The sequence below is a fragment of the Aquarana catesbeiana genome, linkage group LG03 (genome assembly GCF_042186555.1).
Source record: "Aquarana catesbeiana isolate 2022-GZ linkage group LG03, ASM4218655v1, whole genome shotgun sequence".
NCBI classification, from domain to species: Eukaryota; Metazoa; Chordata; class Amphibia; order Anura; family Ranidae; genus Aquarana; species Aquarana catesbeiana.
In genome coordinates this window covers 184011401-184036697 of record NC_133326.1, presented here as the reverse complement: position 1 = coordinate 184036697, position 25297 = coordinate 184011401, and the positions used below count along the sequence as shown (strand labels likewise).

The 25297-nt window shown below is 42.5% G+C and overlaps 1 protein-coding gene across 1 annotated transcript in view; it reads left to right on the top strand.

The window, feature by feature from the left end:
- Positions 1-21717, top strand: part of RSBN1L (round spermatid basic protein 1 like) — a 125014-nt gene extending 103297 nt beyond the window's left edge. Inside the window, exon 8 of the mRNA XM_073619591.1 lies at positions 20672-21717. Coding sequence (XP_073475692.1) covers positions 20672-21274 — 603 coding nt within the window. The 3' untranslated portion in view covers positions 21275-21717. The remainder of the gene's footprint in view (positions 1-20671) is intronic.
- The last annotated feature ends 3580 nt before the right edge of the window (positions 21718-25297 follow it).

Sequence of the window (25297 nt, the reverse complement as noted above, 5' to 3'; positions counted from 1 at the left end):
TCCTAGGATTACATGTCCCAGCAGCCCTTGCAGCTAAATAATCATGAGAATGTGTGTATGATAAAGGTGCACATCTTCACTGGTCTCACGATTCAATTCAGTTACGATTATCCGGTCAATGACTTGATTCCACGATGCATCACGATTACCGACAAGCTCCCACTTCTGCGGCCCTTCCTCCCTGCAATCTTCTGGGACACATCACAGGTTCCAAAAGATTGCTCAGCTATGCAGGACAGTGCAGTGAGAGATGCGTACCCAGCTGTAAAGCTTTTGCAGCCGGATGCCCACAGTAGTATTGCCAGCGCCGTGGACAGGCGTGGGAGAGAAAGGAGGGTTTGCCCGGCCACGTCGCTGAATTGTGGGACAGGTGAGTGTCTTTTTATTAAACATCAGAAGATAAGCTTTTTTTCCTGTACTGTCTCTGTGCTGACAGTTCCCTGGCTTCCCTGTTCGGACCTTCCAGCACACTAGGAGTTAACACAGTGGAATGTGCAAACAGGGAAGCCAGGGAACTGTCAGCACAGAGCGTGTATGAGGTGTAAGTAGAGTACAAAACACATTTGTACTCTACTGTTAAAATTACTGTGTTTTAATAAATCCTGTGTTACAATCTGTCCCGCTGTATGTGCTTTTTAAAAAATATGGAACTTTATTCCGAATTTCTCAGTACAATACATGCTGCTCATGTGACTGCCTCATGTCTCTCCTGACGTTAGCGGGGAATTCTCAGCCCCGCCCGCTGACTGTAGCTATCAGATCAGAAGAGAGGCAGGCGGGGCTGAGAATTCCCTGCTGACGCCAGAAGAGACAGAGGAGAGAGGCGGGCCGGGCAGTCACATGAGCGGCATGTATTGTACTGAGAAATTCAGTATGAAGTTCCATATTTTTTAAAAAGCAAATACAGGGGGGCACTTAATTGATTGTAACACGGGATTTATTAAAACAGTTATTTTAACAATACGCTCGGAGCGGTGTCCCGGGAGGGGCGGGGCAAGTCAGGATGATGTCACCCGGCAATCAATTTTCCGGTCGTATGCATCGGGGACACCCGAATCGCGATGCTTCTATGCAACGAATAATTTCAGCACCCCTAGTGTATGAGTGGTCTCAGTTTGGGCGTCACAATAAATAGCAACTGTATTACCAATATAACTGTCCAGAATCCTTGGGTCAATTAGGCCTCATGCACACAGGGTTTCTGTTTAGCCCCTCTGAATGCCAGAAGTCCTGTCAAAATAAAAGCATTTTAAAAAAGAAAAAAAAAAGTGCCCAGGGGCTCATTCACACAGGCAGGAAAAAAAAACAGCATTTAGTGCATGTAGCTTCTAATCACAGCACTATAAGAAGCCCATACACACAGCTGTGCCTACATACAAAAATGTGCTGTGTTTTAGGCTGGGTTCACACTGGTGTGACACGACAGCCATCCTACTTTGGATCCGACTTTGCCCCGCAACTTAAAGCTGACATACGTCCGACTTTCAATGAACGGGAATCCGACTTGGATCCCCGCCAATACCAGGCACTGTGTTTGGTATGAATCTTGAGAGGGAACTCCACGCCAAATTTTAAATAAAAAACCGGCATGGGTTCCCCCTCCAAGAGCATACCAGGCCTTTGGATCTGGTATGGATCTTAAGGGGAACCCCCTACGCCGAAAAAACGGCGTGGGGTTCCCCCCAAAACCCATACCAGACCCTTATCCGAGCACGCAGCCCGGCCGGTCAGGAAAGGGGGTGGGGATGAGCGAGCGCCCCCCCCCCCCTCCTAAACCGTACCAGGCCGCATGCCCTCAACATGGGGGGGTGGATGCTTTGGGGCAGGGGGGCGCCCTGCGGCCCCCCCACCCCAAAGCACCTTGTCCCCATGTTGATGAGGACACGGGCTTCTTCCCGACAACCCTGGCCATTGGTTGTCAGGGTCTGCGGGCGGGGGGCTTATCAGAATCCGGGAGCCCCCTTTAATAAGGGTGCTCCCCAGATCCCGGCCTCCCACCCTATGTGAATGAGTATGGGGTAAATCGTACCCCTACCCATTCACCTAGGAAAAAAGTATCAATAAAAAAACACACTAGACAGGTTTTTAAAGTAATTTATTAGGCAGCTCCGGGGGGTCTTCTTCCGACTCCTGGGATCTTCTTCCGACTTCGGGGGTCTTCTTACTTCTTCTCCGCGCTCTCCGGCCTCTTCTCCGCGCTCTCCGGCCTCTTCTCCGCGCTCTCCGGCCTCTTCTCCGCGCTCTCCGGCCTCTTCTCCGCGCTCTCCGGCCTCTTCTCCCGCTCTCTGGTATCTTCTGCTGGGCTCCTCCGCTGTCTTCTGCTCTTTTGCCGGCTCTTTTGCTAGCTGTGGCCCGGTCTTCGCTGTCTTCTTCCCTCTGGTCTTCTTCCGATGTTGACATGACGCTCTCTCCCACTGTAATGCCGTATGCGCGGTCCGCAATTACTTATATAGGGATGGGGCGTGGTCACTGGGTGATGTCACTGGGTGACATCACCCATTGACCATGCCCCATCCCTATATAAGTCATTGCGGACCACGCATATGGCATTACAGTGGGAGAGAGCATCGTGTCAACATCGGAAGAAGAGAAGCGGGAAGAAGACCGGGCCACCGCTAGCAAAAGAGCAGAAGATAGCGGAGGAGCCCGACAGAAGATACCGGAGAGCGCGGAGAAGAAGACCCCCGGAGCTGCCTAATAAATTACTTTAAAAACCTGTCTAGTGTGTTTTTTTTGGTTTTTTTTTTTTTTTTATTGACACTTTTTTTTTCCTAGGTGAATGGGTAGGGGTACGATGTACAATGTTTTTTCAGCGTAGGGGGTTTCCCTTAAAATCCATACCAGACCGAAGGGCCTGGTATGCTCTTGGAGGGGGAACCCATGCCGTTTTTTTATTTAAAATTTGGCACGGAGTTCCCCTTCAAGATTATCTGAGCACAAGTCGCATGCCAAAGTCGGATCATGCGAGACGGCGATCCGAATTTGATCCGACTTCAATGATAGTCAATGGGCTGAAGTAGGACCAAAGTAGTACAGGGAGCATTTCTAAAGTCGGAACGACTTGTGTCGGACCAGTTAGGACGGCTCCATAGGGAAACATTGAATTTCCCACGTCATGCGACATGAGCTCCCAATGTCGGAGCGTTTGTTGGACCAATGTGTACCCAGCCTTAGCCATGCACAAAAAGTAGGACACAGCTGCAGATTTTACGCAGGATCCTGTAGCTCTGCCTGCAAGAACCTTTTTTTCATGCAGAAAATACACATCTAAAAGCAGTGGGTTTTTTTTCTGCCCATGTGAATGAACACTAAAGCAGCGTTTTGCCCATGCCTTAGGCACATCAGGCATTTAAACATTAATGGATTCCATTGGCCAGAATATAAGTTTATTCTGCCCATTGGAATGCATTAACGCTAGACGCTTCTAGCATTTAGGCACATTTAGATGCCTTTAGGCAAGTTAAGTGGGTTTTTTTTTTTGTTTTTTGCTCTTTAGCTTCTATCCTGAATGCACCTTTTGGTGATTTTTTTTTTTTTTCTTTTATCCTGTAAATGCTTCTCTTCTAATATGCCTGTAAATGCTTATGCATGAATGGACACATAGGCTTACATAGAGGTGCTTTTACAGACTGAAAAAAGAAAACGGCAAACGTCTGTAACAGCAGCATTTTTTTTCAAGCCCAGTGTGCATGAGGCCTTAGCGGGCTTGGGATTTAAAGTGCATCTATCAAGGTTTAGGATATTTTTTGTAACCATTTTTTTGTTTTACAAATAAGCATTACGAAGGATGTGTGATTGAACCTTGAAAAGGGGACAAGTGCTCCACCTGCTGGCCAAAGTAATGCAAAATAAGTATGTGCAGTGTTTTAGGTTTAGCAGACTAAAATAATTCATTTTTATTTTTTTTTGTTAATTAATGATCATAATCAAACAAAGCAGATATATACAAAATCACTTTTACATTGAAGTGCATGTAAATGCTAATATTAACCACTTGACCTATGAAAGATTTACCCCCCTTCATGACTAGGCCATTTTTTGCTATATGGCACTGCGTTACTTTAACTGATAATTGTGCGGTCGTGCAACACTGTACCCAAATAAAATTTTGTCATTTTTTTCCCCCACAAATAGAGCTTTCTTTTGGTGATATTTGATCACCACTGCGTTTTTTTTGTTTGTTTTTTTTACGCTAGAAATAAAAAAAAAAAAGACTGCCAATTTTGAAAAAACAAACTATTTTTTACTTTCTGCTATAAAACCTATCCAATTAACCACTTGACAACTGGGCACTTAAACCCCCTTCCTAACCAGACCAATTTTCAGCTTTCGGTGCTCTCACATTTTTAATGACAATTACTCAGTCATGCAACACTGTACCCATATGAAATTTTTGTCCTTTTTTTCACACAAATAGAGCTTTCTTTTGGTGGTATTTAATCACCGCTGGGTTCTTTATTTTTTGCGCTATAAAAGAAAAAAGACTGAAAATTCGGTAAAAAAATGAAATTTTCTTTGTTTCCGTTATAAAATTTAGCAAATTTAGTAATTTTTCTTCGTAAATTTTGGCCACAATATATACTGCTACATATCTTTGGTAAAAATAAGTACAAATCGGTGTAAATTATTTGGTCTTTGTGAAAGTTATAGAGTCCAAAAGCTATGGTGCCAATATCTGAAAATTGATCATACCTAAATTACTGACGGACTATCTATATTCTTGAGACCCTAACATGCCAGAAAAGTACAAATACCCCCCAAATGACCCCTTTTTGGAAAGAAGACATTCCAAGGTATTTAGTAAGAGGCAGGGTGAGTTTTTTGAAGTTGTCAATTTTTCCCACGATTCTTTGCAAAATCAAGATTTTTTTTTTCTTTTTTTTTTTTCCACAAAAATGTCATATTAGCAGGTTATTTCTCACACACCGCATATGCATACCACAAATTACACCCCAAAACACATTCTGCTATTACTCCCGAGTATGGCAATACCACATGTGTGAGACTTTTACACAGCGTGGCCACATACAGAGGCCCAACATGCACGGAGCACCTCCAGGCGTTCTGGAGCACCCAGGCCAATTCTGACATTTCTCTCCTAAATGTAAAAATCATCATTTATTTGCTAGAAAATTACATAGAACCCCAAAACATTATATATGTTTTTTTTTAGCAAAGACCCTAGAGAATACAATGGTGGTTGTTGCAACTTTTTATCTTGCAAGGTATTTGCGCAGCAATTTTTTGAACGCTTTTTTTGGGGGAAAAAACTGTTTTGTGCTTTAAAAAAAAACAAAAACAGTAAAGTTGGCCCAATGTTTTTGCATAATGTGAAAGATGAAGTTACGCCGAGTAAATAGATACCTAACATGTCATTCTTCAAAATTGCAAACGCTCGTGGAATAGCGCCAAACTTCGCTACTTAAAAATCCCCATAGGCGACGCTTTAACATTTTTTACTGGTTACATGTTTTGAGTTACAGAGGAGGTCTAGGGCCAAAATGATTTCTCTCGCTCTAACGTTCGCACCGATACCTCACATGTGTGGTTTGAACACCGTTTTCATATGTGGGCGGGACTTACGTGTGCATTCCCTTCTGCATGCGAGCACACGGACAGGGGCACTTTAAAATTTTTTTTTTTTTTTTTTATTGTTCATTTTACTTTATTTTAGTTTGACACTTTTTTCCAAAAAAAAAAAATTTTGATCACTTTTATTTCTATTACAAGGAATGTAAACATCCCTTGTAATAGGAATATGGCATGACAGGTCCTCTTTACAGTGAGATATGGGGTCAATAAGACCCCACATCTCACCTCTAGGCTGGGAAGCCTGAAATAAAAAAAAAAACAAAAAAAAAACGATCCTGGCTTCGATCATAGTGGTGAGGCGGTAGAAGCACCGGAGGGCGGCGGGAAGGGGGGGAGGTCCCCTCTCGCCTCCCATAAGAACGATCAAGCAGTGGAATAGCCGCTATGATCATTCCTATGGTGTAGGGAATCGCCGGCTGAAAAAGATGATATCTGAATGATGCCTGTAGCTGCACCCATTATTCAGATATCCCCACACAAAGTCAAGGACGTCGTATGATGGCCGGCGGGCAGGAAGTGGTTAAAACACATTTTTTTTTAACACAAAGTTGTCCAGTTATACAATATTTCGAACACATAACATGTACATACCAAAAATGACACCCCGAAATAGATTCACCTACTCCCCCTGAGTACGGCGATACCCCATGTGTGAGACTTCCACAGCCTGGCCACATACAGAGGCCGAGTACAGCTGAATATGGCCGAGCATGGCAGGGTATGGCTGCGCATGGCAGGGTATCGCCGAGTATGGCTGGGTATTGCGGGGTGTTGCAGAGTATTGCGGGGTGTTGCAGAGAATTGCGGGGTGTTGCGGAGTAGTACAGAGTATTGCAGAGTATTGCGGGGTGTTGTGGAGTAGTGCAGAGTATTGCGGGGTATTGTGGGGTGTTGCGGGGTATTGTGGGGTGTTGCGGAGTAGTGTGGGGTGTTGCGGAGTAGTGTGGGGTGTTGCGGAGTAGTGTGGGGTGTTGTGGAGTATTGTGGGGTATTGCGGGGTATTGTGGGGTGTTGCGGAGTATTGTGGGGTGTTGCGGGGTATTGTGGGGTGTTGCGGAGTATTGTGGGGTATTGCTGTTTATTGTGGGGTATTGCGGGGTATTGTGGGGTATTGTGGAGTGTTGCAGAGTAGTGCGGGGTATTGTGGGGTATTGTGGGGTGTTGCAGAGTAGTGCGGGGTATTGTGGGGTATTGCGGGGTATTGTGGGGTGTTGCAGAGTATTGCGGGGTATTGTAGAGTAGTGCAGAGTATTGTTGGGTATTATAGTATGGAGGGATGGCTGAGCATGGAGGGATGGATGGCTGGATGTGACTGTATTTGTCACAGAGCAGCGTTGTGGGCACTACAGATGCAGCCCACAACGCTGCTACCATCCGATCCCTCCCCCGCTCCTCCCCTTCTGTACCGATCGGTACACAGAGGGGAGGGAGGAACCGGCGTCATGACATGACGCCGGTTTGTTTACATGTGATCGCTCCGTCATTTGACGGAGCGATCACATGGTAAACGGCCGCGATTAGCGGCCGTTCACCGTGATCCGTGATGCGCCGGGTCCTCTGGACCCGGCGGTCACGGAAGTTCTCGGGTGCGCGCCCCAGAGGGCGCGCGAGAGCAGTATTCTGGGAGGACGTCCATGGACGTCCTCCCAGGATAAGCCGACCGCGCTGTGGCCGTCTTTCGGCTATGGCCCGGTCGGTATGTGGTTAAAAAAAAAAGTAAAAAATCTAATTTCATAAATTTAGGCTAATATGTATTCTGCTACATGTTTTTGACAAAAAAAATCCCAATAAGCGTATATTGATATGTTTACGTGAACGTTATAGCATCTACCGACTATGAGAGATATTTATGGAATTTTTATTTGTTTATTTTATAGTAATGAGGACAATCGGATGTAGCAGGATTGCGATATTGCGGCGGTCTATCGGACACAAACTGACACTTTGCGGGAACCAGTGACACTAATACAGTGATCAGTGCTAAAAATATGCACTGTCACTGTACTAATGACACTGGCAGGGAAGGGGTTAAACATCTAGGGCGATCAAAGGGTCAAATGTGTGCCTAGCCAGTGTTTTTGTGTACACAGTGTGCTGCTTTCACTAAGGGAAGAGATCAATTCTAGTCTCTGCTTTGCAGAGACACAGGATCGTCCCTTCCTTCCTGTCAGAACTGAGATGAGCCATGTTTACACAGGCAATACAGTACCTTGAACAAATACAAAAAGTGAAGAAGGGTGGGACTTTAAAGGTGTTCAAACCTCCTCGCAGAATGATTAATAGTACACAAAAATAGGTTAAAAAACATTTTTTTAGTAATACAAAATTGGTTAGAAAGATTTTATGTTGGGGATGTACACCCCTTTAAAACCATAGCAGACTAACACAACTCATTATTTAAACCCAAACCCCCCTGAAGATAGTGATTCCTCCCTATGAATGTATATAATATGACCTATGTTATGTTTGCATTCACATTACATTTCAATGAATTTTGTATTAATAAAAAAATCTTTTTTAACCTATGATTGTGTATTGGTAATCATTCTGCGTGGAGCTTTCAACACCTTTAAAGTGGTTGTAACCCTAAAAAAAATGCATCCTGATGCTTTAAAGCATGCTATACAGCACAGCGCAGTGCTTGTGCTGTGTAATTTGGCCCTTTCTATCACCTAAAATGGGTAAGTGAAATGTGCAGCACTAATATGCTGTCTTTAGAGTGAACCAAGACAGAGTATTTAGACAAAGTGCATAATGTAGGTGAACACCATGAACAAGAGAAAATGAACATCAAGTGGTATATTTTTTTTTTTTTTTTTTGTGTGTGTAGACCAGATTTGCCAATAGACGATCCACCACCAATAGGTATAAGGTGGTGGATCGTCTATTGCAAATCTTGTCTACACTAAAAAAAATTATTCCAAGTCACCATGCCACTATGTTCATTCATCTATGGACTTTAAATTATTTCACTTTCTGGACTTTTGCTTTATTTGTTTTTCACTTTCCCCATGATTGTTTTTTTATATATTAGAGATACATCAATTTAATGCCTACATTGAATGTTAGGTCTTCTCATGGTCTCTCAACAACTTATATGAGCACTGTTTAAATTTTTGATATAGTGTACATTCACGTTTGCATACATGTTCATTTTCTCTTATTCATGGTGTTCACCTACATTATGCACTTTGTATAAATACTCTGTCTTGGCTCACTCTAAAGAGAGCGCTACACATTTCACTTACCCATTTTTTCACTTTGCAAACTGATCTGTGCCAGCTGCTACCGTAAAAACTTAGAGACAGCGCGGTATATTCATTTTAATTTTATCACCCAAAATACCTGGCTGATCCTGCCTAGTGCTGCCCCCCCCTTTGTAAACTGACCACGTTTATCATGGCTGCTGAGCCCCTGATACCGTGGTCAGTTTATGTACCTCCGCTGTCTCTCCTCTGTCCTCTTGCTATAATCCCCAGTATTAGATTACGTTATGTGTCCCAATGTATGTTCTTTCTAAAAAAAAAAAAAAAAAATGCTGCTGTATACTTTATTTGAGAGCGGCGCTTATGTGTCCACCCGCCGCTCTTCTTACCTCTTCCCGGCTGGCGGCAGCGGGGGATTCTCAGCCCCTCCCACTGTACTTCTCAGACCGGGAGAGGAAAGCAGGCAGGCAGTCATGCGAGTGCCGAGCGGCTCTTTGAAATAAGGTATACAGTGGCATATTTTTTATAAATAACATGCACTGGGGCACATAAAGAAAAAAGTGGCTTTACAACCACTTTAAAGTCCCACCCATCTTCACTTTTTGTATTCTTTACTAATTGGGGTGTGGTTTTGATTTTTCAACTGAGCTCACGCCCCCTTTTTTACGCTTGCCTTGATAAAGTATTCATACCCCTTGAACTTTTCTACATTTTGTCATGTTTCAACCAAAGACGTAATGTATTTTATTGGGATTTTATGTGACAGACCAACACAAAGTGACACATCATTGTGAAGTGGAAGGAAAATGAGTGGTTTTCACTTTTTTTTTTTTTTAGAATTATCTGAGAAGCATTTGTATTCAGCCCCCTTTACTCTGATACCCCTAACTAAAATCTAGTGGAACCAATTGCCTTCAGAAGTCACCTAATTAGTAAATAGAGTCCACCTGTGTGTGATTTATTATCATTAAAAATACAGCTTGTCTGTGAAGCCCTCAGAGGTTTATTAGAGAATCTTAGTGAACAAACAGTATCATGAAGGCAAGGAACACACCAGACAAGTCAGGGATAAAGTGGTGGAGAAGTTTAAAGCAGGGTTAGGTTATTAAAAAAAATCCCAAGCTTTGAACATCTCACGGAGCACTTTTTAATCCATCATCCAAAAATGGAAAGAATACGGCACAACTGCAAACCGATCAAGACATGGCCGTCCACCTAAACTGACAGGCCAGGCAAGGAGAGCATTAATCAGAGAAGCAGCCTAGAGGCCCATGGTAACTCTGGAGGAGCTGCAGAGATCCACAGCTCAGATGGGAGAATCTGTCCACAGGACAGAACTATTAGTCATGCACTCCACAAACCTGGCCTTTTATGGAAGAGTGGCAAGAAGAAAGCCATTGTTGAAAGAAAGCTATAAGAAGTCCAGTTTGCAGTTTGCGAGAAGCCATGTGGGGGACACAGCAAACATGTGGAAGAATGTGCTATGAACTTTTTGGCCTAAAAGCAAAACGCTACGTGTGGCGGAAAACTAACACTGCACATCACCCTGAACACACCATCCATTAAACATGGGGGTGGTGGCAGCATCATGTTGTGGGGATGCTTTTCTTCAGCAGGGACAGGGAAGCTGGTCAGAGGTGATGATAAGACTGATGGCGCCAAATACAGGGCAATCTTTGAAGAAAACCTGTTAGTCTGCAGAAGACTTGAGACTAGGGCAGAGGTTCACCTTCCAGCAGGACAACTACTCTAAACATACAGCCAGAGCTACAATGGAATGGTCTAGATCAAAGCATATTCATGTGGTAGAATGACCCAGTCAAAGTCCAGACCTAAATCCAATTGGTAATCTGTGGCAAGGCTTGAAAATTGCTGTCCACAGACGCTCTCCATCCAATCTGACAGAGCTTGAGCCATTTTGCAAAGGAGAATGGACACAAATTTCACTCTAGATGTGCAAAGCTGGTAGAGACATCCCCGAAAAAAGACTTGCAGCTGTAATTGCAGCAAAAGGTGGTTCTACAAAGTATTGACTCGGGGGGCTGAATACAAATGCACGCCACGCTTTTCAGATATTTGTAAAAGAAATTGAAAACCTATTATCATTTTCCTTTCACTTCACAATTCTGTGCCACTTTGTGTTGGTCTATCACATAAAATCCCAGTAAAATACATTTACATTTTTGGTTATAACATGACAAAATGTGGAAAATTTCAAGGGGTAAGAATACTTTTTCAAGGCACTGAATCTCAGTTCTCTGTTTTTCACTAATGATTGCTGGGACCCACAGATCAGCTTTTACTGTGAATTTTCACAGCAGAAGCAGCCCACTGGCGGTGCGCGCGTGCCCCCTAGGGGCCGAAGTGCAGAATCACGTACAGTATCTTACAAAAGTGAGTACACCCCTCACATTTTTGTAAATATTTTATTATATCTTTTCATGTGACAGGACTGAAGAAATGACACTTTGCTACAATGTAAAATAGTGAGTGTACAGCTTGTATAACAGTGTAAATTTGCTGTCCCCTCAAAATAACTCAACACACAGCCATTAATGTCTAAACTGCTGGCAACAAAAGTGTGTACACCCCTAAGTGGAAATGTTCAATTTGGGCCCAATTAGTAATTTTCCCTCCCCGGTGTCATGTGGCTCATTAGTGTTACAAGGTCTCAGGTGTGAATGGGGAGCAGGTGTGTTAAATTTGGTCTTATTGCTTTCACATAAAAAAAGAATTGTTGCTCTACATAAAGATGGCCTAGGCTATAAGAAGATTGCCAAGACCCTGAAACTGAGCTGCAGCACAGTGGCCAAGACCATACAGTAGTTTAACAGGACAGGTTCCACTCAGAACAGTGCACATGCTCAGCGTCATATCCAGAGGTTGTCTTTGGGAAATAAACGTATGCGTGCTGCCAGCATTGCTGCAGAGGTTGTGGGGGGGGGGGGGTCAGCCTGTCAGTGCTCAGACCATATGCCGCACACTGCATCAAATTGGTCTGCATGGCTGTCGTCCCAGAAGGAAGCCTCTTCTAAAGATGATGCACAAGAAACCCTGCAAACAGTTTGCTTAAGACAAGCAGACTAAGGACATGGATTACTGGAACCATGTCCTGTGGTCTGATGAGATCGAGATAAAATGATTTGGTTCAGATGATGTCAAGCATGTGTTGCGGCAACCAGGTGAGGAGTACAAAGACAAGTGTGTCTTGCCTACAGTCAAGCATGGTGGTGGGAGTGTCATGGTCTGGGGCTGCATGAGTGCTGCTGGCACTGGGGAGCTACAGTTCATTGAGGGAACCATGAATGCCAACATGTACTGTGACATACTGAAGCAGAGCATGATCCCCCTCCCTTCAGAGACTGGGTCACAGGGCAGTATTCCAACATAACCCCAAACACACCTCCAAGACAACCACTGCCTTGCTAAAGAATCTGAGGGTAAAGGTGATGGACTGGCCAAGCATGTCTCCAGACTTAAACCCCATTGAGCATCTGTGGGGCATCCTTAAACAGAAGGTGGAGGAGTGCAAGGTCTCTAACATCCACCAGCTCCATAATGTCGTCATGGAGGAGTGGAAGAGGACTCCAGTGGCAACCTGTGAAGCTCTGGTGAACTTCATGCCCAAGAGGGTTAAGGCAGTGCTGGAAAATTATAGTGGCCACACAAAATATTGACACTTTGGGCCCAATTTGGACATTTTCACTTAGGGGTGTACTCACTTTTGTTGCCAGCGATTTAGACATTAATGGCTGTGTGTCGAGTTATTTTGAGGGGGCAGCAAATTTACAGTGTTAAACAAGCTGTGCACTCAATACTTTACATTGTAGCAAAGTGTCATTTCTTCAGTGTTGTCACATGAAAAGATATAATAAAATATTTACAAAAATGTGAGGGGTGTACTCACTTTTTTGAGATACTGTATATATACACATGATCCTGTGCACAGCTGCCACCCTGTAGCAGTAAAAGTCTTATAGGGCAGTCAGCAAGTGGTTAAATATCTTAATCATACAGTACAGGACACAGGCTTAGTATTCGTAGGCCCTGAGTCATAGGCTGGTACCTTCAGGTGACTGGACACTGGCAAAGTTTTTTGAGGACATGCTGCATAGGCATCCCCTGTTTACTCCCTTTTGGTCTGGTCTGTTAACACACATTTTCAATGGTATTTTTGTTTGTTTTTTTGTTTTCTGAAGTAGCTGTTCATCCAGCCAGAAGTCTTGGAAGCTGATATTTTATGTGTTGGCTTCCTCTGGACTGTTATCAGTTAGCATTGTTCCCTGCTATCTCTGTGGACTACAAATCCCCCCTCCCTGTTATGTAGAAGAGGGAAGGCGTTATGTAGTCCTAGCACACTCCCTGTCTTGGAGTGACAACACTGCTCAATACAGTTGCCCTAGGTTAGGAAGTGAGTTAATGGCAGAATTAGCAGGTAAGAATATGTGAAATAAAATGAATGTAGTCACCACATCTAAGGACCGGCAAGCTGCAATACTATCCATTTTTGTTGATTTAGATATGATTTATTCATTAGGAAAGCCAGAGTCCATAGCACTTGGCTGTACCCACAGCATCTAAGGATGTATGGATTGGATTTTAAGAGCAGCCAAGGGCTTTTGGCTTTCCTTAAAGGGTTTGTTAACCCACATCACGTGCTTTCTATAATCTGTTCTGTCATATAATATGTCCCCCTGTGCGTCTGTTGTATAAAAAAAAAAAAAAAAGCCGTATATACCTTATCTGTGAATGCTGATCAATGATCACGTGACGCGCCGCATCTCTCCTCTCTCCATGTGACAGATGCAGCGGGAGGGGCCGAGATACACAAACACACACACACACACCCCCCGCTGACGTCACTCTGGAGGAGAGAGTCGGAGAGATGCGCCGCGTCATGTGACCGCTAATCATCGCTCACAGATAAGGTATATACAACAGACACACAGGGGGAGATATCATTATAAGACAACGGATTATATAAAGTAGGACATGTTTTTAAGGCAGCAACGGGGGAAGCGGGGGGGACCCTGACACAGGAGCCGAAAGGCAGGGATGGGAGGGGGAGGATGACACAGGAGCAGAGAGAAGAGACAACAGGCTTGAAATGACAGAGGCACGAAAACTGATCACGGTGTCAGGGTTCAGCAGCCATGATTACCGTGGTCACAGAGGGGAGGGAAGAAACTGGCAGAATTAGCCAGGTTTTTTTAGGTGTTACAGGGGTCCAAATGACACAGGACAAGCGCTGTGTCATATAATATGCTTTAAAGGAGCAGGATCCTTTTTTATTTATTTATTTTTATGGGTTACCATATGCTTTAAGCCCAGCTCTAGTCAAACCTTTTTATATCCCTTTTGATAGAGTAGGAAAAGGTAGAACCACGGTCATCTCTTTGCTGCTGTGTGTGTATAGGAGATATAACCTCACTCAGAACAGCGATTTAGTGGAAATTTCCCCACCCCCTGAATGTAGCAGTTTCAGGTAAACTACTTTTTATCATTATTACACATATTTCTGGCAATCTTTTTGGTGAGTTTTATGTTTTCAGCTTTAAAGCTTTTTTTTCACTTTGCAATCTTTTTCTTTTAACCATGGTGTTTGGGGGAAGAGGGTGCAGAGATTGCAACAGTCAATTGGTTTTGATTGTGTATGGTAGGATTTGGGGACTACATGGATTTGGTTTTTATATTGAATTAGTGTAGCCATTGCTACATGCTGTGTAGTATGGTTTCATTGGTGTAGTTTCTCTCTGTTGTCAGGACGTTACTTATATTTTTGGTACTAAGGGCCTTAGGCCCCTCTCACATGGCTGGTTAGGTGCATTCACCAGGTTCTAGCGATTCTTGGAAGGACCAGGGCATGCGAATAGCACAGGCTGCTGAGACTATTTAAACTATTGAGAGGCTGATGGCCGCCGCTTTTTGCATGTAGCCACACACCAAGTGTTTATCTGCAGATGGCTAAGCCTGGACGCAGCCAGCTACTATTCGCATGCCCTGGTCATTCCAGCCGCAAAAATCTGCCACTGGAATACAGAGAATGCACCAAACCGGCCATGTGAAGGAGGCCTTACTCCTTGTTGCAGCTGGTTGGCAGGGAACTAAGCCAGAATCTGTGAATGGATGATCTTGCCATGGAAGTCCCCAAGAAATAGAAGACTTGGCCTATCTAGCTTCACAAATAATCAAAATATCAGTAATAATCTCAGTGTCTAAAAAGGCCTATTGCATCGCTCAGGAGAAAATGAAGTTCCCAAAACCTATATGTAGAAAACATATATATATATATATATATATATATATATATATATATATATATATTATAAATGACGTAAGTCTATGTACATAAAAGCAGCCGCTTAAATAAAACATAAATTTACACGTAAGTAAAAAAAAGTCCTTAGTCCATATAGACAAAGCTCCAACACTCAAAGCAGCGCTCCAATCAAATAAATGAAATATGACCAGAATTCATATGTAAAGACATATGAGAAATCAATAGTATGTTGATAGGATGAGACAGTTCAATTGATAGGTGAAGGATTCTACTTAATCATTGATAGGTGTATTCCATCCACCAGAGTTTACACCACGTAAAACACACTCCCCTTGGAGTTTACACTCACCAAAGGCATGTAATTCAAAAGCCTTGAACACATCAGGTGTCTCCTATGGCCTCCGTTTGGTCCGGTTATCTCAAACAGCTCATCGCCCAGGGTGGTTTAGTCATGTAAAAAGGCTACACATAGCGTGATACAGTTTTAAAAGTTTATTCAAGATGACCACCCCCTTAAACACACTTACACAACATAAATTGTAACAGGCATTTTGTTGAAAAAACAAACTATGTGTTATCACCAATCAGTATGGAATGCCGTCTGCCGTCTACCGCATCCACTGCGTTGATAGTATCTGGCTGTTCCTTCCTGGTAGTGACACGCACACATCACTTCCGGTCGCCGTAAGGTCGCTCACTGACACGTTTCGTCATCACAACTTCAACAAAAGGCACTGGACTAAGAACTTTTTTTTGCGTGTATATATAATCAAAATATCAGCTGTATATCACTTATCCTGTGGTAGGTTTAACACATTAGAATTTTTTTCCCTGGTACTAAGTTAAAGTAAATTTTAGGCAAAGCTTTTTGCTTGTGTCTCTTTTTCTACTTTTTCTATGAATAGAGTGGGGCAAATCAGTTTTATTTATTTATTTTTTTTAATATGTCCCTGTTGCAATACTCTGTTCTGTCCAGATGACACCTTGGGCATTGCTATGCGTCAAAGTTCAGTTAACTCACTCTGGAGTGCATTCTCCACATCTTATAAAATATCAGTCCATCTCCTGTGGATCACAGGAGTGCAGTTCGTTCTGCACCCCTAAGACCTGTAACCTGTTTTCTGCCAGCAGTGGCTAAAGCCTGCTTTCGGCTGACATCACAGAGCCGGTCCAGGCTGGGGAAAGATTGCGACCATATGGTTGGGATCTACCCAGATGCCTGGACCGGCACCCGGCGAACCGCTGAGAGCCTGAGCTAGTCGCTCCCGCCCCTCCACAGCTGAGCCGATCAGTGGTGTTTGATCACTCAGTTCTCAACCTTAGAGATGGTGGGGGACAGATGCACCATCGCATCGATGTTCCATCCACCTAGGCAAGTAAGATTTAAAAATAAATGCCATACTTCTCTCTTAAAAAGTTAGGAGAGGGAGGATGAGAAAAAAAGACAGAGGTGAGGGGATAAAAGTACCACCAGGTGGGAGGTCATGGCCCAATGCTAACTTTAACAAACCTGCGATTAGGTATTAATCTCCATTCCCACTGGTTTCTAGCCTCAGTTCTGAATTATTATAATAATTGAATGTCTGTCCACCTAAAGAAGGGTTAGAAGTTCACACGCGATGTGCATCAAGAAATGGGAAAATGAATTAGGTACACATTGTAGTAAACACACTTTAGAAAAAATTTTGAAAATGACACACTGTTCCTCAGTTGATACCAAGATGATTGAAACAAATTTTAAGTACTTAGCAAGGTGGTATGCGACACCAGACAAAGTTAGCAAATTCCAACCAGAGAAATCCGTGGAATGTTGGAGAGGGTGTAAAACCACTGAAACAATGGCTCATGTATGGTGGGAATGCCCCATCATTAAAGTATATTGGAAGAAAATGATACAGCTAATAAAGGAAATAATAATAATAAATAATAAAACTATATCGGAAGACCCATGGACATATTTATTCCATGGGACAGACAAGTCAGTCAAACAATATCAAACATCTATTGTTCCTATTTTGCTGAATGCCGCTAAGAGTCAGATACCGAAAAGATGTCAGGAAAGTCCTAAAACTCGAGATTGGATTTTTTGTGTTAATGAAATCTATAATATAGAGAGTATGGACTGGGCAGGAACAGATCCAGACGATGTGGCTGAATGAAAAGACAAATGGGAAGGGTGGCGGATGTTCAAAAAGACGTGGAGTTATGTTGAGGAGGTTATTGGATAAAGTATAAAGGGGTTAAAGACAGGGAATTATTAGAGGAAAACAGGTCTTTTCAGTGTCTTGTTGAATGACTGCAGGATAGTTGAGGGAGGGGGGTAGGATTTTAGTTTAAGGGGGATGTTAGAGATGGGTTTTTTTTAAGCTGTGTGTCGATGTATGGTTTTCGTTTTGTATTTATAAAACATAAATAAAGAATTAAAAAAAAAAAAAAGTTCACACCCATTGATTACAAATATCCGCAAGACTATTTGAATTCTTTCCAGTAGAACCATTTTTTGTTTTAAATCCGATGCACTGTCTCTAAGGGCTTTCAGATTCCTCCATTTCTTGTATATATAAATTGTTTTAATCCAGGTTAGATGTCCTAACCCAGATTGCATGATGGGGTGTATCTATGTGCTATAGGCTTTGTTTACAGTGATCAGCCCATGAAAAAGAGAAATGTGTAAAGAGGTAGCTGTGTATTACCAGGGACAACCCTGGTAAAATGTAAGTGTGTGATGATATAAAGAGATTTGGCAAAAGGGCTGCAACTGTCCCTTTTATTATAAAACTGTATATACAGTGCCTTGAAAAAGTATTTGTACCCCTTTACATTTCCAACAATTTGTCATGTTACAACCAAAAATGTAAATGTATTTTATTGGGATTTTATGTGATAGATTGGATGGGGAATGTCTGTGAGCAGCAATTCTTGCCACAGATTCTCAATTGGATTTAGGTCTGGACTTTGACTGGGCCATTCTAACACATGAATATGCTTTGATCTAAACCATTCCATTGTAGCTCTGGCTGTATGTTTAGGGTTGTTGTCCTGCTGGAAGGTGAACCTTCTTCCCATCAACTCTGACCAGTTTCCCTGTCCCTGCTGAAGAAAAGCATCCCTACAACATGATGCTGCCGCCAACATGTTTCACGGCAGGGTTGGTGTCTTCAGGGTGATGTGCAGTGTTAGTTTTCCACCACACATAGCGTTTTGCTTTTAGGCCAAAAAATTCAGTTTGGTCTCATTTGACCAGAGAACCTTCTTCCACCTGTTTGCTGTGTCCGCCACATGGCTTCTTGCAAACTGCAAACGGGAGTTCTTATAGCTTTCTTTCAACAATGGCTTTTTTCTTGCCATTCTTCCATAAAAACTAGATTTGTGGAGCGCACGACTAATCATTGTCCTGTGGACAGATTCTCCCACCTGAGCTGATGATCTCTGCAGCTCCTGCAGAGTTACCATGGGCCTCTTGGCTGCTTCTCTGATTAATGCTCTCCTTGCCTGGCCTGTCAGTTTAGGTGGACAGCCATGTCTTGATCGGTTTGCAGTTGTGCTATACTCTTTCCATTTTTGGATGATGGATTAAAAAGTGCTCCGTGAGATGTTCAAAGCTTGGGATATTTTTTTTATAACCTAACCCTGCTTTAAACTTCTCTACCACTCTATCCCTGACCTGTGTGGTGTGTTCCTTGCCTTCATGATACTGTTTGTTCACTAAGATTCTCTAATAAACCTCTGAGGGCTTCACAGAAAAGCTGTATTTTTAATGATAATAAATCACACACAGGTGGACTCTATTTACTAATTAGGTGACTTCTAAAGGCAATTGGTTCCACTAGATTTTAGTTAGGGGTATCAGAGTAAAGGGGGCTGAATACAAATGCACACCACACTTCTTAAATAATTGTAAAAAAAAAATGTAAAAACCATTCATCATTTTCCTTCCACTTCACAATGATGTGCCACTTTGTGTTGGTCTATTACATAAAATCCCAATAAAATACATTTACGTCTTTGGTTGTAACATGACAAAATGTGGAAAAGTTCAAGGGGTATGAATACTTTATCAAGGAAACCTTAAAAAAGGGGGCATGAGCTCAGTTGAAAAATCAAAACCACATCCCAATTAGTAAAGAAAAGTGAAGATGGGTGGGACTTTGGTTGTTAAGCCACTTTTTTCTTGCTATAATCCCCAGTGTTAGATTACATTATGTGTCCTAGTGCATGTTATTTATAAAAAAAATATGCCACTGTATACCTTATTTCAGAGCGCCGCTCGGCACTCACGTGACTGCCTGTCGCTTTCCTCTCCCGGTCTGAGAAGTACAGTGGGAGGGGCTGAGAATCCCCCGCTGCCGGGAGGAGGTGAGGAGAGCGGTGGGCGGTCACATGATTAAATTACACACAGGTGGACTCTATTTACTAATTCGGTGACTTTTGAAGGCAATTGGCTCCACTAGATTTTAGTTAGGGGTATAAGTGTAAAGGGGACTGAATACAAATGCACGCCATTTTTTCCCATATGCAGTGGGGTTGTGGGTCAACTGCTCATTTTTTCTAGGGGTTAGCACAAACTTCATACTCGCCTGATCCTCCAGAAAACTGCACTCCCCCACAGTCCAGCAGTGGACTCTTCCTGTCTATGGAGCATGCTGACATCAGGAACAATCCATTTTCAAGACAGCTGGGGCATGGGGGTGCTGGAGCGGTCTTTACTGGTAGGATCGGTGGGTCAGGTATGCATATCTCTGCTGTCCTCTCCCCTAGAACAAAACAAGCAGCTAACCCATGCTCTGGGGACATAGCCCCACTGCACGGGAAAACCATTTTTTGCCCGGAGCTCTGCTTTAACCACTTCCCGCCCGCGCTATAGCCAAAACACGGCTACAGTGCAGGCTTCCAATGCCGTCCATGGACGTCCTCCCTTGATCTCACTGCCTGCGCGTCCCCTGCAGTGCGTGGGCGGCGTGCTCTGTGATTGCCGAGTCATGTGGACAATCACATAGTCCCTTTACCATGTGATCAGCTGTCAGCCAAAGACAGTTGATCACAGGATGTAAACACAAGGCGGTTAATGGCTTTTGACCCATCACGCTGACAATGTGAGGGGAGTAGGGTGGATAACTGGCTTGTGTTAGGGACATGATTAGTGTCCTCATTAAAAGTGCCGCCTACTGATAGGTACTGATAGTGCAGCCTATCAGTACCTATCAATGAAGGAGAAAAATTACCTGTTTGCAAAATTTCATAACAAATTTTGAATTTTTTCATTTATTTTTTTCCAAATTTTTGGTCTTTTCATTTGTTTAGCAAAAAATAAAAAACTCAATGGTGATTAAATGCCACTAAAAGAAAGCTCTATTTGTGTGAAAAATTATAAAAATTTATTATGGGTACAGTTGTTGCAGTTATGGGTTATTGCACAATTGTCATTCAAAGTGTGATGGCGCTGAAAATTGGCCTGGGCAGGAAGGGGGTAAAAGTGCCCAGTAGGCAAGCTGTTAAAGAAAACTTACTGTTGAAATATTTGTAGTATTTGTGATTTTTTCCTGTGTGCATTTATAAGCTAGTCTGTAATATGTGTGTTTGTTTTGTTTTTCAGTGTGTTCAATGGGTTGATGATGCAAAGCTGAACCAGCTTCGCAGGGAAAGCATTCGTTATGCTAGGATTCAGTTATATGATGACGACATCTACTTTATTCCAAGAAATGTTGTTCATCAGTTCAAGACCGTGTCAGCAGTGTGCAGCCTGGCCTGGCATATCCGACTGAAAATGTACAATTCAGAAGCGGCACAGAACAGTAAATTGGAAGAAACTATTTCAGAAAATGAGGTGAAACCTAGCATTGGAAAAGAAGAGCATACATTGTGTGCTGTAAGCACACACACCTCTCATGTACAGTTTTCAGACATCAGGCAGTCAAAGGACCTTGAGCAAAAATGTCAGCAAGTAAAACATGAACCAATGTCTCCCCACCAAACTGGTGATTCATTTGGCAATATCAATCTTCCAACTATTTCCATGACTCCTGCAGAATGTCAGACTTGCACAATAAAATCTGAACATGCCAAGGAATCACAAGGCAAGCTTGGAAGCGAGACTTTGGCAATCATTAAGCAAGACTCGAGAGACATTCAAGAGGACACTCCACAACCTATAACAACAAACCCAGTTGTGCGGACAGAAGAGGAACATCTGTGCTAAAATATGTATATATAGTTTGTTTTTTATTCTACATAACGTAATAATTATGTAAAGCTTTGTAAATCATGGGGCAGGCTTCCACTTGCCCTGTAGTCTGTTACTGAATCTAGTTATGTAGCGATGTAACATTCCTCAGTGCCTGTCCGTAACTGTGAAATATCAAAGCACTTAGGGCCAGATGCACTGTAAACACTGCAGGTTTAACATAAAGTCTCTCTAAAATTTTCAGTTTTGGTTCTAGGGTAGAGCTGACATTAACATATATATTTTTTGTAAGATGAGCCAGAATTCTTTTTGACAATTCCAGGCTTTTCCATAGAGCTTATTTATATCGATTTTTCATTTTAAAGGTGTCAGCACTGTAGTGTAAATAGCTTTTTTTAAATCTTTTTAGTGTGATTTATACTGAAATGTGAACCACCTAATAAAGGTTCATAACAATGTATTTGGTTTTATTTATGGGCAAAGTCTTGTATGTTTTCAAGAAAACCATCTCAGAAAACCATTGTGGATTTCTACATTGTACAGGTCTGGCTCTTCCATAATAGTGGCACAAAAGGCCACCGTAGTCATGTTTGATTCTATATTTGTGGGCACTGAAGGCAAGCGCCAGAAACACAGCTGCATGGTCACTTTTATTGTCTCCTTTTATGCACAGCACAGACAGTTGATATTTTCAGGGGTACGGTTCTAGCTGAATCAACAAAAGATGCTTTTCCTGACCTCTACCCAAAAACAATCTCATGGCAAACCTGGCTATTATTTTATGAGTTTGTTGTATATGGCTCCATTTTTAATGCTTCCCTCTTAGCAGTTCTTCCATTTACAAAGATGATGGGTTTGTGCAGTCATTTGTAATCAGATGGTTCCCATCTCGGCTCCCTACAATTAAAGCTTTGATTGTGCAGCAGAAATATTTTTTTGCTACATTTATTCATGCATGTGGTCAGTATAGCAAAACAGACAGGTGTGCATTGATTAGAAGTTTGCACATTAACCTGTAAAAGCATCCCAAATGATGGACTTTACCTTTGTTTAGCCTTTGTCAATAAACACCAGAATACTGATTTCTGCGTCTGAAAGAAAAAAAAAAAAAAAAAAAACGAAGACTGAATGCTTTTCTATTAAAGGGTAACTCCACTTTTGTTGAGAAAAAACATTCCCCTCTGGGTGGTCTATGTACATTGCGAGGATTTTAACAAACTTTTTGTAGCAGATTCCTATCTTTTGTTATTCTGAAGAAATAGTGGTTTGTCTGTGTTCATGTGCGAAATGAATCTGTATGGGAGTAATTTTATATAGTTAATCAGCTGCCGCACCTGCAAGGCTCTAATGAGGAAGGTCTGCATCCCTTTACGTGTTTTCATTTTGAGAGTATCTCACCAAAATTGACATTTTTGTTGCAGGGGATGCTCAATTAGAATTTGTAACTTCGTACAAACTTCTGGGAAAATCAGTGAGCCAATCACACAAGCAGGAAATGAAATTTCGGGGGGGGGGGGGGGGGTGGAGTGTTCTGTACACCAGCTGTGATTACATTTTACAGAAAATTTAGTTTACAGAGTTGCAGATTGGAAGGGAAAGGTAATTTGTAATGACATTAAATTACAATATGACTTTTGTTGCAATTGTATATGCTATTTTTTTTTTTTATTATTTGCTAATTTTTTTTCCCCAAAAAAGTGGAATTGCCGTTTAAAAATATGAGGTCCTTTTATAATGTACAAAAAACTTAGAACTTTGTACGTCAAGGATAGCAGAAGCCACCTTAAATAAAAGTGAAACTTCAGGAAACTATAAAGACACCCTTTATTTTGGTTATGTATTAATTCAAAGTTCTTTAAAGTGATATTAAAGTCAAGTTTTTTTTTTTCCCTTAAAAATAATAAACATGTCTATCCCCTAGTTGTTGGGGCACCCAAGAAGGCTAGCTCCCGAGCCGCTGCTTTGTCTGTCCACTCAGACACGGAGCCGCGGCTCAGCCCTGCCCCTGCCCCCTCTCTCTTCTCATTGGATCACTGGCTGTGATTGACAACAACCAATGAGGAGGAAGAGTTCCCAGAGAGCCGAGACTTTCATGCACATTGCTGAATCACGATGGGGCTCATATAGGTATTAGGTTGGCTGCTGCATACAGAAGCTTTTTTACCTTGAACCTTTAGAACCACTTTAAACTGATGTTCCAATATTCCTAAAGCAACCACCTGAAATCATTTTTATATGATATTCCAATAACCCCCGTTAAAAAAAAAAAAAGAAAAAAGGGGTGGTTTGGTGGGGCTCTGAAGAATGGAAGGTTATAACTGTGAACCAATCACTCGCAGTGCTGGCATCTTAAGGACCCATTCACACCAAGCCTGCCTACTTCAGTGCATATCATACACAGGTTATGTCGTACGGGGCATTAAAGCAGTCCATTCACTTGAAGAGGCTGCCAGCTGACCAAAAATTGGACCTTCCACCTTTTTTGACCTTAATAGGGCATTGTGGTGTGCTACAATGCAAGTGTATTGCCATTGAATAGATATGGCAACACGATGCAACAATTTGTGTAATGTGCGTTAACTGTAATGCATTGATGTGAATAGATCCCAACATGGTTAGGCACTGGTAGCTGGAGGAAAAGGTTGTTAAGAGTACTCAAAGGAATGGGTAAAAATGAGAGAACTTCATCAGAATTATGTTGACTCATTGTCTAGCGATAAGGCTAATGCCGCGTACACACGAGCGGACTTTACAGCAGACTTTGTCCGGTGTACTTTTCGACTGACTTTACGACGGACTTTCCGAATGAACGGACTTGCCTACACACAATCAACCAAAGTCCGACAGATTTGTACGTGATGACGTAGGACCGGACTAAAACAAGGAAGTTAATAGCCAGTAGCCAATAACTGCCCTAGCATCGTTTTTTGTCCGTCGGGCTAGCATACAGACGAGCTGACTTTTCGACCGGACTCGAGTCTGTCGGATAGATTTGAAACATGTTTCAAATCTAAGTCCGTCAAACTTTTGAGAAAAAAAAGTCCGCTGGAGCCCACACACGATCGAATTGTCCGCCGGACTCCGGTACGCCGGACCAAGTATGCCGGAAAGTCCTCTCGTGTGTACGCGGCATAAGGGTGAAGGAGTGACATGGAGCTACAGAACTGCAGTAGTGCCATTACACATTTGGCTTGTATAGTATGGTTGGGGTGTATGAATTGCAGGACTGGCTGAATGGAATTATAGGTATTTTGCTAAGTGAAACCATTTGCCTTATGTTTTTTTCAGCTACATCTTTAGGTGTTTGGGAGGAGTTCAGCGCTTCACAGTACTAAGGTCAAAAAAATCATTCTCAGAAGGGCAGAAATGACAGAGCACTCTAAAGTGATTTCTTGAAGATTAAGCTTTTAGATTTTTTGAGCCATCTAGAGAAAATCGACAGAAACTTAGAAGCATTGAAACACAAATTGTTCCTATTATAGATACTGGTTCACCCCAGCATGGCAAAAAAGTAAACTGGTGATGAGAGAGAAATGGGGATTGCCATTACGGACCTCTTTCTGAAAATGTTGTCAACAAGCGTTTTTTACTGAAATTAGTAAATTACAGCGCTCGCAGTAGTGCAAATGATGTATCAAAAAATAAAGTGAAAACAATTCATAGGTAAGTGTCCATATATCGGTGAATGATGTGCTCCAATTCATAAGGTGCGATCGTGCTCCAAACTCAAAGTGCGCCACACTCCTGCCTGTGTCCCCACTCACCGGATGGAATGGACCCCCAGCTTTTCAGTCTAGGGGTCGTTTCAGGCTTAAAGTGTTGGCCAGGGATGGCTATTCACATCAGAATACCAGGGAAATCTCCAATGACAATCAAGCGTGGATCATAGTACCCAAAACGACATAAAGGAAGGGGACTATAGTGAAGTACTGCATGGTAAAGGTATTTATTGCGCAGATAAAAAGGTACTTACAAAATGTAGGTTAAAACAGGCATAGGTTTAGCTGAGGATTGGAATGTGAAACGCCGCTGCTGGCG